General features: G+C 32.8%; 1 protein-coding gene across 1 annotated transcript in view; it reads left to right on the forward strand.

Moving 5' to 3' along the window:
- The window catches only part of LOC142974270 (proton-coupled amino acid transporter-like protein acs), a 73,307-nt gene that overhangs the window by 8,998 nt on the left and 48,957 nt on the right, over positions 1-15,352 (forward strand). Inside the window, exon 2 of the mRNA XM_076116474.1 lies at positions 14,053-14,181. Coding sequence (XP_075972589.1) covers positions 14,053-14,181 — 129 coding nt within the window. The remainder of the gene's footprint in view (positions 1-14,052; positions 14,182-15,352) is intronic.

Here is a 15,352-nt window from a genome sequence, read left to right on the forward strand (position 1 = left end):
TTAATATACAATTTTAATAACCTATAGTCCGACAACTTCGTAGAGAGCCTTGAGACGCACTAATAACTAGTAAACAATTAATCGTTTTGTGTATTTCCAAATTAAAACAGGCGACCGTCATCTGCATGTAATTTGCGGGTTGTTCTTAATCTTGATATTTTTATATCTCAGTCAGCCGCGACCCAAATGCGTTGTTGGACTATATAATATTTTGCGTAATAATAGAAATCCTTCACAAAAAATCAGAATGATTGCCTTTACAATAGAATAGACTACGTCGGTGGTTAAATAACCACTGCATCGCTAACGCCCCATTGTATAAAAAAAAACACCAGAGAATCGAAACCGTAATCTGCTAGATTACGGTTTCGATTCTCTCGTGTTTTTTTTTCATGCTGTTAACTAGTTGGTTCGGCTTAATTTTCTTTAGTGTCCGAACACATCACATCGCCACGACCAATGATTTTGAATAGATTTCTCTGGTTGTGATTTAAAACGAATCCCCGTGTACAACATCACATAGTTCTGCTTATAGCAGTTTCAGTATAAAATCCTCTACGACTAACACGTGTTGGCTTACCAGTTATATAGTAATCTAACGTTCAGAAATTATGACAGGGGTACACGCAACCACGTGTACTGTTAATTTAAGTTTTCCATATTGCATCATATTTGATGCTATTAATAGAGCACGTAGATCAAAGCTTAATCTTAGTAGTAAATGTGATCACCTCGCCTCTACAGCTACGCTCTAGGTCGTGGGTTCGATTTCCACGAGATGTGTGATATTTGTTTTGGGACTGGCATTTCGTTTGTATGATTCAAAAGTCTCCGCGACGCAATTAATCCCTAAGGCAAAAGATGCTTTTTATCTACAAACACAATGCGCACAATGTGACAATCGTCTTAATCACCGTGTCACAGGACATCGTATAGTAAAATCCCGGAATGACTCACTATGCGTACTTGACATTGAACTTAGTATGATATAAACTATTAGCAAGGGCATAGTTCACGACCGTCATACTGTAATGTAAACAATATGTGAAGTTCCCAAGTTAGAGATAAGAGACTGATTCGTGTTATCTGACTAGACGTATTAGAAGTACATTGATACCGTTTATTAATTGGTATAACTTATTCATAATCCGTTCATATATAGGTATAGACAATTTAGTGTCATTCAGAAACTGCCTTTTTTTACTATTGTTTGTGGCTTTTTTATGTATTGTGGTAAGAAAACCTGATATGACCTCAAGCGATTGACGTAAAAATTGATTTTAAAGAACGTTTTACGTGTTAAACAGTGTTGATACTACATATTGTAAATATTTGCGCTACTGAACTTCCAAATACGCCCGATCTGTTAATCTTTAAATAAATCAATTCCTAGTCATACCATTTTTATAGTTTATTTAAAAAGCAATCAGACATAACTGCCACGGATTTGTTAGATGATAGATCGTCACACAGAATAAATATTTATCTATCGCATATTTCGGTTGACAACTAGTGTACATCAAATTGATGATAATTTTTTAATACATTGTCGCTTTCATGTAACATTTTAATCACTGTCATCAAAGAGAAAAAATAATGTACAGAATTTTAAATAGTATTTTGTTTCCATTGTTAGTGGTCTTTCACAATGTTTGTTCAAATGATAATATTTATAAAAGAACGAACGGAATAATAATCTCCCCTCATTATATAGGTCCTTTAAACGACATACCTAAAAAGAGCTGTTCGAACATCCAATTTAAGCAGGTAGTAAATGAGAACATAATTTTTAGGAAATGCCGTTACAAAGATCCCTTTCTAGGAAACATTTCCGACGTTTTCTTCGAATATGAAATACAGTCTGTTGGACGCTAAAGGTATCGTGAAAGGTTTAGCTTTGATGTACGAAGTTTCAACAAAGGAATGACAAAGTACGGAAAACTTGTCAAACATGAAACGAATACTATCTGAGGGCACGGCAGTGCCCCCGCAAGTCGAGCAAAAAAAAGCGGCACGGCCGTAACATCCTTTTCTTGAAGCAATTCGGGCTATTTTCGACTCCCCTATACTGTCGTTGTGGATTAAACAAGAAGCCTGAATTTTCAGCAACTAATTAGTCATTGTATAAACACGGTATATTTAAAATTTCAGTCATTTTGATCCAGTAGTTTAAGAATGACAACTTGTTAAAATTTTGTCATTTACTGATTCACTGATTCACTGATTCACTGATTCACTGACTCACTGACTCACTGACTTACTGACTCACTGACTCACTGACTCACTGACTCACTGACTCACTGACTCACTGACTCACTGACTCACTGACTCACCGATCATCAAAAGTCTAGGGTACTTCTAGCAGACTTAGAAGTTTAAAATTTAGAATACAAATAGGGCACCACTTTTTACGCCAGAAAGACTGAGCTGCGAGACTTGAGGTTTATACAGAATGTTTTTGGTGGCATGCATATTTCGTTTAATATTAAGGTTATATTTTAATGAAAGGTTTTCAAATTAAATTGAATTCTACTTTTCAGTAGGTTGCCTGCTTTATTAGGTTACTCGTATAATAAAAAATCCTATTAACTCTTTATTCGGTTTAACAGTTTAACTAGTCTACGAAAGAGTAAAATTAAATGAATAAAAAATAAATTTATTGATCTTTTTTACAAAACTATTTGCGAACCGGTAACCTAATACAAAAATGTAATGACTTATCATTGAAATACGCAAATAGTTTCAGTACTATACGTATTCATCATTACATTCATGAATAAGTGTTCACCCTGTTTGTTAAGCCTATTTCTAGCCTTTTATGATATTATTGCGAGCACCCAAATATTTTCTAGGAATTCGGTCAGTGGTCTCCCAAAGTATTTGAAACAATGACCTCAAACTATGTGCCTCCTACTATGTTAGAAGTTTCGGGTCTTTGATTGTGATTGTAGTAATAGTTGAAGAAGTATTTCTGGGAAATAGAAAATTGGACGGTTTACTACTTATGTATATGTTATGAAATATCTTGTAAAAGGTGGGTGATTTTTTTCATAAATGCGCGTCAGCAGTTATATAGCATTGTAATATTTTCTTAAAATTTTATAGTTCGTGAAAATTAAAAAGTAATCGCTATATAGAACAGTAATGTTTGTCGATTTAAAGGTCTCAGTGTTTATAAAACTTTTTCAAATTAGCCAAAAAATTCTACATAGCGATTTCAAAAAAGTTCTTGACTTGGTGCTAAAGTGCTAAGTACGGTCTAAAAATATCATGTTTAAATAAAAGTAGCTTAAGTGAAAAGTTTAAAGTATTAAAAACATTCAGTCCACGTACGCTGTTTTTATAACACATGTCAGCAGCCTGTCATTGCACATTTTTTTATCAAAATAACTTTATAAACAATATAGTTTGTACTACAAAATTAAAAATCAATAGGCACGAAGTTTTTTTGTATGTGCAAAACTAAGAGACCGATTTTCTGCAGTCGGTCAATTAAGGAGCGTTTGACATTTCTCGAAATTCATTCTCACCGAATACGCTAGGGGCGCTGATGACATTTTAATACAAAATTTGTAGATAATCGATATCATTTTTTCGTACAAAACTCGATAATCAACAGCGGTATTAAATTAGAGCCAATTCGCAACAGCATGCAGCAGCAGCTGTCAATTTCTAGAATGAAAAATTACAACCTTACGCATTCGCTATTCTTTAAATACTATATTTTTAAGTTCGTACAAGAGGAACCCGGTACTCAAAATTACATAATCTCGCTTTAAATACGACCAGGCACGAAGCAAATAGTTGTTTAGTCTCACAAAGTTACGTCTCAAGCGAAATCGGAGCCGATACACGCGGTGCATACAAATACGGTGGACTTGGTGGTACGATCACTTCTCTATACACGTGCAATCAAAACTGAGGTAAAAGCAATCCAGATAACACAACCTATAGTAACTATAGGGACTGCAGTGTGTGTTATGTTATTTAAGCTGAACTAGTTAAGATTGCCTTCACATGACCAAAATAAAATGTTTGAAATGAGTTTGAAAAAGAAAGAAGTAGATTACAATTTCATCGGACATCATTCTACTATGAAAAAATATCTTTTTTTGAATAAAATAAAAAGTTATCGTAAGCACAATTTAACTAACAAAAATAATAAGGTTAGGTTAGGTTAGGTTAGGTTAGGTTCAATTAAAAATTTGAATACTCACCTTTGAAAAATATTTTTTGTCACGGCTAAATAAAATAGTCACAAAATCATACTAAATCAAAAACTTCTTAATGACTTCACAAAGGCCTTAATTAGGCATCCAAAGTAGTTTATTAACGGTCTAAAGTTTCACAACTTCACTACGATGAACAAATATTACTTTGTAAGCATTTCGTGAGAAGAATTACACAGGCATTTCTCTAATGTTATTATGATAGAGCATGAGTTTGCTTGTTTTGACGTACAACTTTGTAGAGTAGACTTGAAATGCTGACATCATAATGATATAGTTTTTAAAACTAGTTAATCTAGCTGGTGCATAGTGTTTAGTAAAATGGCTCAAGCCCTTAAAAATCCGTAACAAAACAATGATAGGACAATTCGAAACACTTTGACATTTAGTTGACAATAGGCCTGCAAAAAAAAACAATTTTAATATTAAGGTTATAATGTTGTAACACCTTAACAAACATCGAACGTGAAAATACCATCCATAAGTGAAAAGTGCAACCTCAATAAATGTAAAGTGATCCGATTGTACTAATAGACTAACAACAAAACTACAACTAAGTACCTAGTTAAGAACTTTGAAGAATGATTTAGTCAAAGGGCAAATATCTTGTGAATTAACTTTAGCTGCAAAAGTCAGGGGGCTATCACGTATCTCAGTTCACATTTTTGCTGTACATTGCTTTCTTTCTTAGATTATAGTGATTTACACGTAACGTCAATAAAGTAATGTATTGCGTAGTGCCTATCAATTTGGCGTACACTTGTTGTCAACTGAGCTGGCTGATGTTTAGCATTTTTACAACTGATTTCAACATATTTAGATCTGCTGCTGTCAAGCTTTATTAAACTGATTTAGCTGAAGTTTTGTAAGGTATACATCCAATTAAAGGGTCCTTATTTTCAAAACCGAAACATTGGAATCAGTATTTTCATATAAGAAGCTGAAACGGACACATTTACTTAATTACTAGGCAAAATTGCTTTGACATTAGCAGTATACCTACTTATAAAATATCCACAATGAAACTGTTAAAGAAAATCAGTCGTCGTTCCATCGATACGCATTACCTTCTCATTTATGTTTATGGATGTGTTCCATTATTTACGCGATTGCTCGCACGAGCGTACGGAGCGGTTGCCTTCTATTGTGCTTGGTACAGTTTCCGAGCTGGGATAGCTTTTGCAACACGATGTAAGTTTAAACGATATTTACATTTACACCTGCAATGTGCTTGCTTCAAGTTGTTTATTTGCCACGTGTTGTTATTATGTGTCTTAGAAATAATAGAGAGAATGCATAATCACTTGTGATAATTCCTACTTCTATTAGAACGATAAACTTTGTGACAATAGACCTCTGTTACTGCTAAGCGCGAAAACTACTCAACGGAAATCAAATTGTCATAACGAAATGCATATCTTTTCGGGTGTTCTTCTGAAGATATTATACTTTCAAGTCTCATACAAGTGGCGTTCTTTGAGTTTTCTTATCCCTATGGGCAAAAGGCGTTAATATTTATAATCAAAGCCAATTCATTCTCATTACTACAGACAGTATGTTAAGAAACACTCTTCTACTACTACGAACTCCGAATAAGACTCCACGTAGTCCAATTAAGTAGCCAAATATTCAGCACTAGAAGCAAACCCCTAAAATCATTTTACCATAGACACTGTTAGTAAAAGCATTGAATGACTATTTTAGATATTAAATCAGTGCAATAATATTATAATTTATATCTCTAACAAACCCCACTAACCCAAAAACCTTAACTATAAAGAAACATTTTCCTTGAAAGTGTTTATTTTAAAGACAAAATAGCGGCTAATAAGGCTAGCAATTATACAGTTCTGCGTGTTAATTACTAAACAAACATTTAAACGTGTGGCCTACTTACAAACTGGTTTTAATTGCCGAAAATGTTCCAAAACTATTTTAGAGTTTTGCTTCAAGGTAGCTCTGATAACTCCTCGTAAGGACTTCTATCGTAAAAGAAATTGGATCTATTTGTCAACGCGTTCCATAAAAAATACAAATACTATTCACCATAATGTGTAAAAGAAGGTAGTTATCACTTTCGCGATGAGTAAATCAATCCTGTTAACATTTTGAGATAGAAATAAGGCTTTGGTTAAGGAATACCGAACCTAATCACTTCGACTATTCGGCAAATCTTTTACCTGAATGAGATTGGTTCAAGTTAACAACGCTGGTTAAGTGCGCTTTGAGGACATTCTCTGCGAGAAAATGTTTTCTAGGAACACAAAAACAACAATTACTTATATTTAAGCTACCGTAAAATAGAAAATATTTTCTGTCTAATTTTTAGTTAATTTACATTAAAACACAATATACGAACTGACACGCACGTGTCGTTTTGTGCAACATTTTTGCACACTACATAGCAATGTAATTATAACATCATTAATTATGTAAAATAAATAATTATATATACGAACACAATTGTAGCTACTAGCTTGTCAAAATAAACTAATACCTTCGATAAGAATTAATGACAAATGCGTTTGGGATAATTACATTAGTTTTTTACGCTAGTATTCATTGCAAATGATCACATAGAGCTCTGGAAGAGACAATTTATTACAAGATTCCTAAAATTTTACTTTGGGTCTGGTAATGTTTAAGGAAACTTTTTTATAAAAAAATAACAGCCTTTTGAGGAAATCTTCACAGACATACGTAAAGAGTTTAATCGTTCCTCAATCAAATAATTGTTAGTGCGAAAATCAATCACACGGCACGTGCAAGCAGCGCGGCAGCGGTAACGACGTGGAGAGCACTTCGTTCCCAACGCTAGAAATGGATGTTGAAACGTTAAAAAAATATACATATATGACTATTTCAAATATTCTGTACGAAGTTTTCGAAATAAAGGATATTTTGGATTGTTTTACAGTATTTTTTTTTATTGAACAGTCCTCTTGATTTTTTCAACAAAACTTTGGATTGATGATTTCAACATGCTTGTTTAGCAGTCGAAAAATACGACTTAATTTAACTAACTTTAAAATATATTTTGATATATTTTATTATGATACTGTGTTATTGGCGGAATTAGGCATAAATCCAGGATCGCCACGAATCTAAAAAGAAAACTATTCTCTGTCACAAAAGTTTAATTTATTGATTATTTATAGAAGAAAAAATAAAATCTTAACTAAGTTAACCCATTTAATCTAACGTTATCTAGGTTACGTATCAATTCCCAATAAGGCTTTCCAAACCCACTGATCGAAAAGCAACCCTAGAATATTATTAGCCGTTTAATAATGAAACACCTAGATGGTATCAGGATTCGGGGCAGCTTGAAAAATATATACCAATTTCAATCTATTTCAGACCTTGAATGTTTGTTAGACGCTGTTTTTTGAGATTAGCAAAGATCACAATACTTTAGGAGAAAAATATTGGGCTTCAGTTACCTAAATAAAACCTTAAAATCCGTAACAGCAGCATAATGTTATCAGATTTTTTGTAATTGTTTGATTGGACTAATCTGTGGTATAACTGGTGTAAAAGATAATCTATATGAAATGTTAATGCAAAAAGGAACAGAGTAGCATTATCTAACATTCACGTTACGAAGTGCGAGTTAATCGCCAATTAACAAGGTTGGTAAATGAATCCTTCATATAGGCATAACTACGAATAGGCAGAAATGGATACATGCATCGGCAAGGTGTACGAAAATTCTGGATTCTATACTAATCATATTACGTGTAAATAACAAAATATTACATTAGTAGACAACGGAAGAATCTATGGTGAATATTTTGTCTGAAATATGCGACAAATCTCAGGATCTATTGCATAACTAGCCATAAAACTGTCAGGTTATCAGTTCATCGCTACGGCGCGTTCAAAACGCCTGCAATAATCCGCATCTGTACAAAAACATTCTTAGATAAGCAAGAAAAGACGTTTCAGCGGTCATTTACCAAATGGGAATCCCTCGTTTTCGTAACTTTTATTACCACTAAATAGCTCTATTTAGAAACGAACTCGAAACAAAAATGCTGTTTCAGTAACGCTAAATATTGAAGTAGTGTTATTAACCGTAAAAGTATTGGATAAGACTATTACTTAATATGGTGGTTTATCTGTATGTTAGTAATTCTTTGAATTTTTATCATACACTGCAGGGCTTTAGGCCTTTCCCAGTCACGCCCGTTATATCAGATTTACGCTAATTTTCGCACTTGGTACTACAACTTTTGATGTGTCAATATAATTGAAGAGTAAGGTTTTGTAAAATACACTGAACAATTGTTAATACAATATCTGTCAATAGCTACTCGGTTCTTGGTAGCGGAAGAATATTGCCTGCCAACCGTATCCAGTAGCGTAGTAGCGTATCAGTCTCAACAGTCCGAATTTGACAAATATTCCGCAATAATAAGTTCCTATGGCGCGCGCTAGAGGCGCTGATCAGATTTTCATACAAAATTTCCCTTTGGCTTGCCGATTGTTGATAGCTGATAGTGGGAGAGAGCCGACATACAGGTTTTTCTGACTAACTTCACAATGTTATTACGATTATATTTTCGGCTGTACCTAGTTTAATTTGATTAACTACTTCTGGGTACGTTACCAGTCGACGATGGTGAGGAGAAATTCTACGCGTGACGCACTCCTTTTGTATCCATATTTTATATTGTAAATATATTGTATAATTGTAAATATTTTATTTTTTGTTAATTATTTCTAGTTTAGTTTGGTTTAATGTTAAAAGTTATTTATAGTTAAGTTTTATTTTAAAAGTAATTTTGTAAAATAATGTATATATTAACTACTTCGTGTTGTTGAATACGACATTTATAATAGTCGTACGTTAACACGCTAACTAGCAGGAAATTGAGATTTCACACAAAAGGCTTTACCTTTTGAAGTTATGAGGATATTAGAAATTAATTATATTATGCTATTAAAGTAAAAGAATATATCGAGGAGACTTTATACAATCTTTATATATATAATTCTTCTGTAAGTGTGTATGTCACTGAACTTTTTTTAAACGACTGGACCGATTTTGATGAAATATTTTGTGTGTTCAAGGGGGTCTGAGAATGGTTTAGATTCACAATTTTGTCCGCTGGAAAACGCTGTTTTAATTTATTAGACAGGACAACGTCTGTCGGGTCCACTAGTATGTTTATAATTCTAAATATTTATAAAAGGGTTTCCATTCATATAATCCTCCATGTCTACAAAACGTGGTAGTTCGTGGTTCTAATGACTATGTAGTTCTTCTTAATCTTGTAATATGAAGAAGAAAAATCTATTATTCTGTAGAACCTTAGAAAATACAAGAAACGTGTTCTTAAATAAATAAACAAATTGTAATAAAGTAATGTGCGACCTCGTCTGCACGGAAATATTTCCCCAGGGAATATAATCCTATGTGTTAATCTAGGTATAAACAATTTGATTGCCGTTTATCGAAATCAATCGAGTAGTTTTTACGGAATTGAGTCAATAGACATCCAAATAATTGTTTTGAAATTATACTTAGACGTGACATTCAGCAGCTCGATTCTCTACTGTGTCGAGTATCGACAACCAGCTAGCTATCGAAATATTTTGTATGAAAATCTGATCAGCGCCTCTAGCGGACGTCTTAGGAAATATTTTGACAGAACATTTTAAATGTCAAACTCTCGATACTCGATGATTCGAACTGCCGAGAATCGCGGTACAGCTAAATAAAATCTTTCACATTATTTGCCAAGTATATGTATTTTTTATATCCACAATATCCAGATACAATATTCAAGAATATATTCCCTTTCGTCGTTCGTTGACAATGAAATTGTGCTAACGTATTTTACGCTTCTCTATTGATGTTACCGAACAATGAACAAACCCGTGTGAGTTTATTGATGTAGTATTTATAGCTGAAATAAGCACGTGTACTGAGAGCATTAAGTATACGTAACAACTAGTATTAAGTGGCATTGTAAACCTTTGATTTAATCTGTAATATTGCTTTGAGTATATAGTGATAATAGTTATGTTTAGAAGTATTTATGGTCATTTATCAAAAAATATAATAATTAGACTCTAGGCCTAACCCTTCCCCATCTTTTGGGAGTAGATCCTTGCCCTGCAGTGGGACAGTAATGGGTTAAAAAAAATCTCTTGTCGTTTTTGAGTTTTTAACATGAAACAGTTCCTTTTTTGTGTAGCAATATATCATAGCAATCTTTTGGCCTTACCAACAAACATATTGTAAACTCTGATTAATTGCACAGGTTTTATCTTTTCCACTCATATACAGTTTTAAATTGAAGTAATAGTAAGTGAAAGTAGCAGGAATAAACAAATCTGCTTTGTGCCATTACTATAATATAGTAATACATAAGGTAGGTTTCAAAATGAACTAAAACTACCTATCGTCTGAGTAATTTCGAGTCTTTTTTTTCACATTGTTTTGAATGAAAATTCAAGCGTCATAGCTTTTGTTAGTAAATTTTCCATTTATGTTCAGTACCATTTTCAAAGATTAATGTCAGACCTAAGCAGAATATCAAAACGCTCGACACGTACTTTTTATAGCACCTAAATAAACGAACTGCGATAGTTGGTCCTTTAGATAAATGCTGTAAAGTAGTAAACCTTCAGCAAATGTAATTTCATTTAAAAGGCCTATTGACTTTAGATTATTACGAGATTATATCCAATTAAGCCTCCGTCTCGTTAAGTGTAAAGAGATTAAGTCTTTAATTAGTTTATGACATATACGACGTTTATTTGTGAACTAATATGCTATAACTACAAATGGGAGCCCGGCCACGCACTATAAAAAATCCTTTACCTATACACTGTAGCCGTATAAGATAATTTCGTTGTTTTTAGGTTTTAATTCTAGTTCTTACTAACTTTTGTACTCTCGCGCTGGTGTGAAAATGTTTCTTGACGTGAAAGCATCCCATATGCTTCAAATATCTACATATTATGTACCTATTTCATCACAACACTTTCAGTAATTTTAGTGTAATTGACTAACAAACCGAATTTTGAGGGAGTTGTTTAATTTATATGAATTTGAACGCGTTATGTGATAGTTCACCAAGAATGTTTTGGTAATTAAGACATTTAGTTGAGAGTTAGTTAAGGTGAAATTAAATTAAGATTCACACAGCTATGTAATTGTAGGGTATTAGTCAGAATGTTCATGTTTACATTATATACAAAAATAAGTCCGAAAAGTATGTCTAGTTTAAGAGCAGAGGCTTTAAACGTGGCTTTCAGAACATTACGTTTCAAAGTAATTGCCTTTTTATTCTACTTTTTTTCTATCTATACTAATATTATAAAGCTGAAGAGTTTGTTTGTTTAAACGCATCTTATCCCAGGGACTACTGGTCCGATTTGAAAAATTCTTTCAGTGTTAGATAGTCCATTTATCGAGGAAGGCTATAGGCTATATATTATCACGCTACGAGCAATAGGAGCAGAGTAGCAATAAAAAATGTTACAAAAACAGGAAAAATTTGGACCCATGTAAAGCAAGCGAAGTTGCGCGGGTCAGCTAGTTATGTATAATTCCGAATGCATTTAGTCTAACAATCGAATTATTTAATGTCAAAGGAATTTATCTAAATAAATTGTCTTGGCAATATTCAAAGAAAACGTTTTTAAATTTTATCCAAGTATTAATATATTTATCTTTTGAAATACATTACTTAAGTCTTACTCTTAGAAATTTTACAAAACCACTTGTTGATATTCACTTAAAATATATCATCAAAAGTTCTTCTGATGTTTTAAGATTTCTTCATTCCATTTTCTTTTTAAAGTCCCTTACATTTGGCCGGTTTAGCGCACTCAAGGCTTGATCTCTAACTTGTTCCGAGAGAAAACCCAGTTGTTTAGCAGTAGGACAGTACTTTTTTCTTTAATTAACAAGATGTTGAATCATCTTCAGACTGATCCTAAAGGTTTTTATGGCAACGAGAATGAATGAAAATTTTATTTGTAAAATTGCTTAGAGATACGTTGTTTGAATGTTTCCATGTTTCTTCTGTATCAAAGTAAAAAGTCTAAAGTATAGTAGTAATAAAAAGCCTAAAATATTCCTTATAAATAGTTCAATCGTCGTTAGATTCAAGGAAAATATTAGTTAATTAAATGTATCTTTCATTCGATTTCGTAATATCCTTAATATAATTGAATTTGTTGTGATTGAGAGAACATTGAAATTGGTCCCATGAAGCTGTTTCCTGAAAATCGTGTACAAATTGAAACGTGACACGTGTATAGTTGACAAAGGTTTATTTCGGTCCTTCTGTTTTACCTTTAATTAATCAACTTATTTCATTCCCTTTTTGTGTGATGAATAAACTGTGAATTTTTTCCCTCTCACGGAAATAATAGTGAACGTGTGGCCGATTTTTCACTTTCTATGTTATTTAATACAAAACTAAACAACAGCTTGATCTCACTAATCTGCTTTTACATTTTTGATAGGTAACGTAAGATTGTGGTAAACTTCTAAAACTATAAAAATGAACGAACAATTTGCTTATTTCACTGTGAATTTTTGTTTTCTTAACACCCCTTAATTACTATTTTCTAAACATTTTCAAAGTACAGACACATTTTTTTTACTGTTTTTTATGTAAATATTGGTCGAATTAAATGACGTCTATTGTACAAAATAGAACAAAAGGGAGTAGAATTCGTAGAAAGTGGACTTAGTGTGAAAGCGGACTACCGTGACGTCAAGGGCAGTAGTCTAGCACGAAAGCCCAAGACTCAATATGAATAACTTGTAAGACTGAAACACCCAAAAGGTTAAAGGACCGTTTCTTATTTGTCTTGTGTAAACTGTTTCTTGGTCCTTAAGGGACAAGCACGTTTTGATACATAGACCTTCGGGCAGGTGTGATAAATATTCCAATATGTAGCGCTGGAAGAATATTTCATTGCGATCCCTTTTGGAAAATAAGAAAAAAGTTGAGGAACATTTTTAAACGAAATTTCAAGCTAGTTTTCTAGATTTCTAGTCTGCATAGCTGCTGCTATCATTGTATACGGAGATCGTGTGTTTGATACCTATTTAAATGATACTTCTATTATTGACCGTCGTATTACGTCATAAATTCAGATATAGTCTACTACAATTAAATTTTCCACAAAGAAACTTAATATGCTGCATGGTCTATATAATAATAATATGTTTTACTGTTAGAAATAAGAACATAAAGAATAATAATTTAATAAAATTTGGTTTTAAATCCGATTGTCTGTCCCATAATTTTGATGAACACAAACATTTCTCTGTTCCACAATACATAGGTTTAACTCAATTTTCGAGTAATTTAATAACTACATCCAAAATTCCGTATGCTTTCACATCAAAGTATGCAACTACGTATGTAAGTTAATTCCGTAAATCTGTACAAACTACTGTTGTTAAGTTTGTTAACGTCGCGTAGAGTGTTTGTAAGTGGATTTCTTCCAGTACGAAGCTAATATAAGTATTATGGGATTATTTTAAGAAGTGGATTAGTTTGATATGATTTATTTTGATTTTATTAAGGATTATTCTTAGGAAACATACTTTACTATGATTTAAATTAATAATTAATGTATCTGGTTAAAATCAAATGGCTTAATTTCAACTTTTGCAAAATAAAATTGTCTTAAAGTTTTAAACAAAATTACTTAGATACTTAAAGACTTCTTCAGCACGAGCCGAATTTTACTTTTGACTCAAACAAAACATATTACGTATAAGAAATTTTAAATTATTAACCTGTACTAATAAAGAAAATTAAAACTTCATTCTTATTTGCAGTGTCAAGAGCAGCGTGGAAAATGTCCCGGCGTCGACCACACAGTCTACCATCACGCTCACTATCAAGGAAAACGAGAAAGACAACGGCTACGATCCCTTCGAACACAGAAATGTGGCGCATCCTACATCGTAAGTAATTAAACTTAATCTTCGTAATTCTATACTTTTATTTAATAAGGAATTATATAAGAAACCCGAGGCAAAATGCCAATGACTTTTCGAAGCTGTGTGTATTAGAAATAATTTTCACTTGCCTGCCTAAGAGTTCTTTAGAACAGTTCTCAAAGGGTACGCAACAGTACGCAAAGTCCCCAACCCGCAATTAGCCAGCGTGGTGGACTCAAGGCCTAACGCCTCCCTCAATATGGGAGGACACCCTTGTTCAGCCGTGAGACACTAATGATTTAAATTTAATAGATTGTTGAGTAATTTTAATTATTTTGATCACCTTCTTTCAAAGGTTTTGATGAGTTGTAAAACTTATTACCCCGAGTTTCAAAATTTAGCAGAGTCTTTGGTAGTTGGTAGTGCTATTCAGTTCTACCGATAAAGCTAAAAGAATTTTATGTATCTAACTTGAAGTCTTAAAAACAAGAAAAAAAGTACTTCGTACTCCCTAGGAGTTAAAAATAAAGTAATTGTAATGGCTACCCATTTATCAACGGTAATCTAGTCTGCAGAAGTTTGACCACCAGTTTTTTCCACCTTTCAAATAAAACGTAAATCAAACTCTGTAAAAATATGTCTCTGCAAATTTTATTCACCAAAATATTCAAAAATACAAACAAAATTTATTTGAAGCCGCTTATCAGCATTTGCACTCAAAAGTTTCAATGTATAAAACGGTTCCTTTTCAAACGAAATTATGAGGTAAAAATAGTCCATTGAAAAGAGTATGAGAGTTCATTACCACTATCTCGAATATGAATACGTTTTAAATGAGTTTTCGAAGGAAAATTTTAATAATATTCTCGTGACTATTCGAGAAACCGCAGTCATAACAACTTTTTTAATAATGCGATGCTTGATCAATATTTAAAAATAATGCAATTACTGCAATCGTTCATTATTGTTTATGCCGCTTGAAATTACAGGCAACATGTAACAAACTTAACCTGAATTTCACACGCCATTGCTTACACTTTTTCTAATTTGTAATATATTACTAACACTAGCTGACCCGCGCAACTTCGCTTACGTCACATAAGAGAGAATGGGTCAGAATTTTCCACGTTTTTGTAACACTTTTTTACCGTTACTCTGCTCCTATTGGTCGTAGCGTGATGATATAAAATATGCT

This window comes from Anticarsia gemmatalis, chromosome 7 (genome assembly GCF_050436995.1).
Source record: "Anticarsia gemmatalis isolate Benzon Research Colony breed Stoneville strain chromosome 7, ilAntGemm2 primary, whole genome shotgun sequence".
In the NCBI taxonomy this organism is placed as follows: Eukaryota; Metazoa; Arthropoda; class Insecta; order Lepidoptera; family Erebidae; genus Anticarsia; species Anticarsia gemmatalis.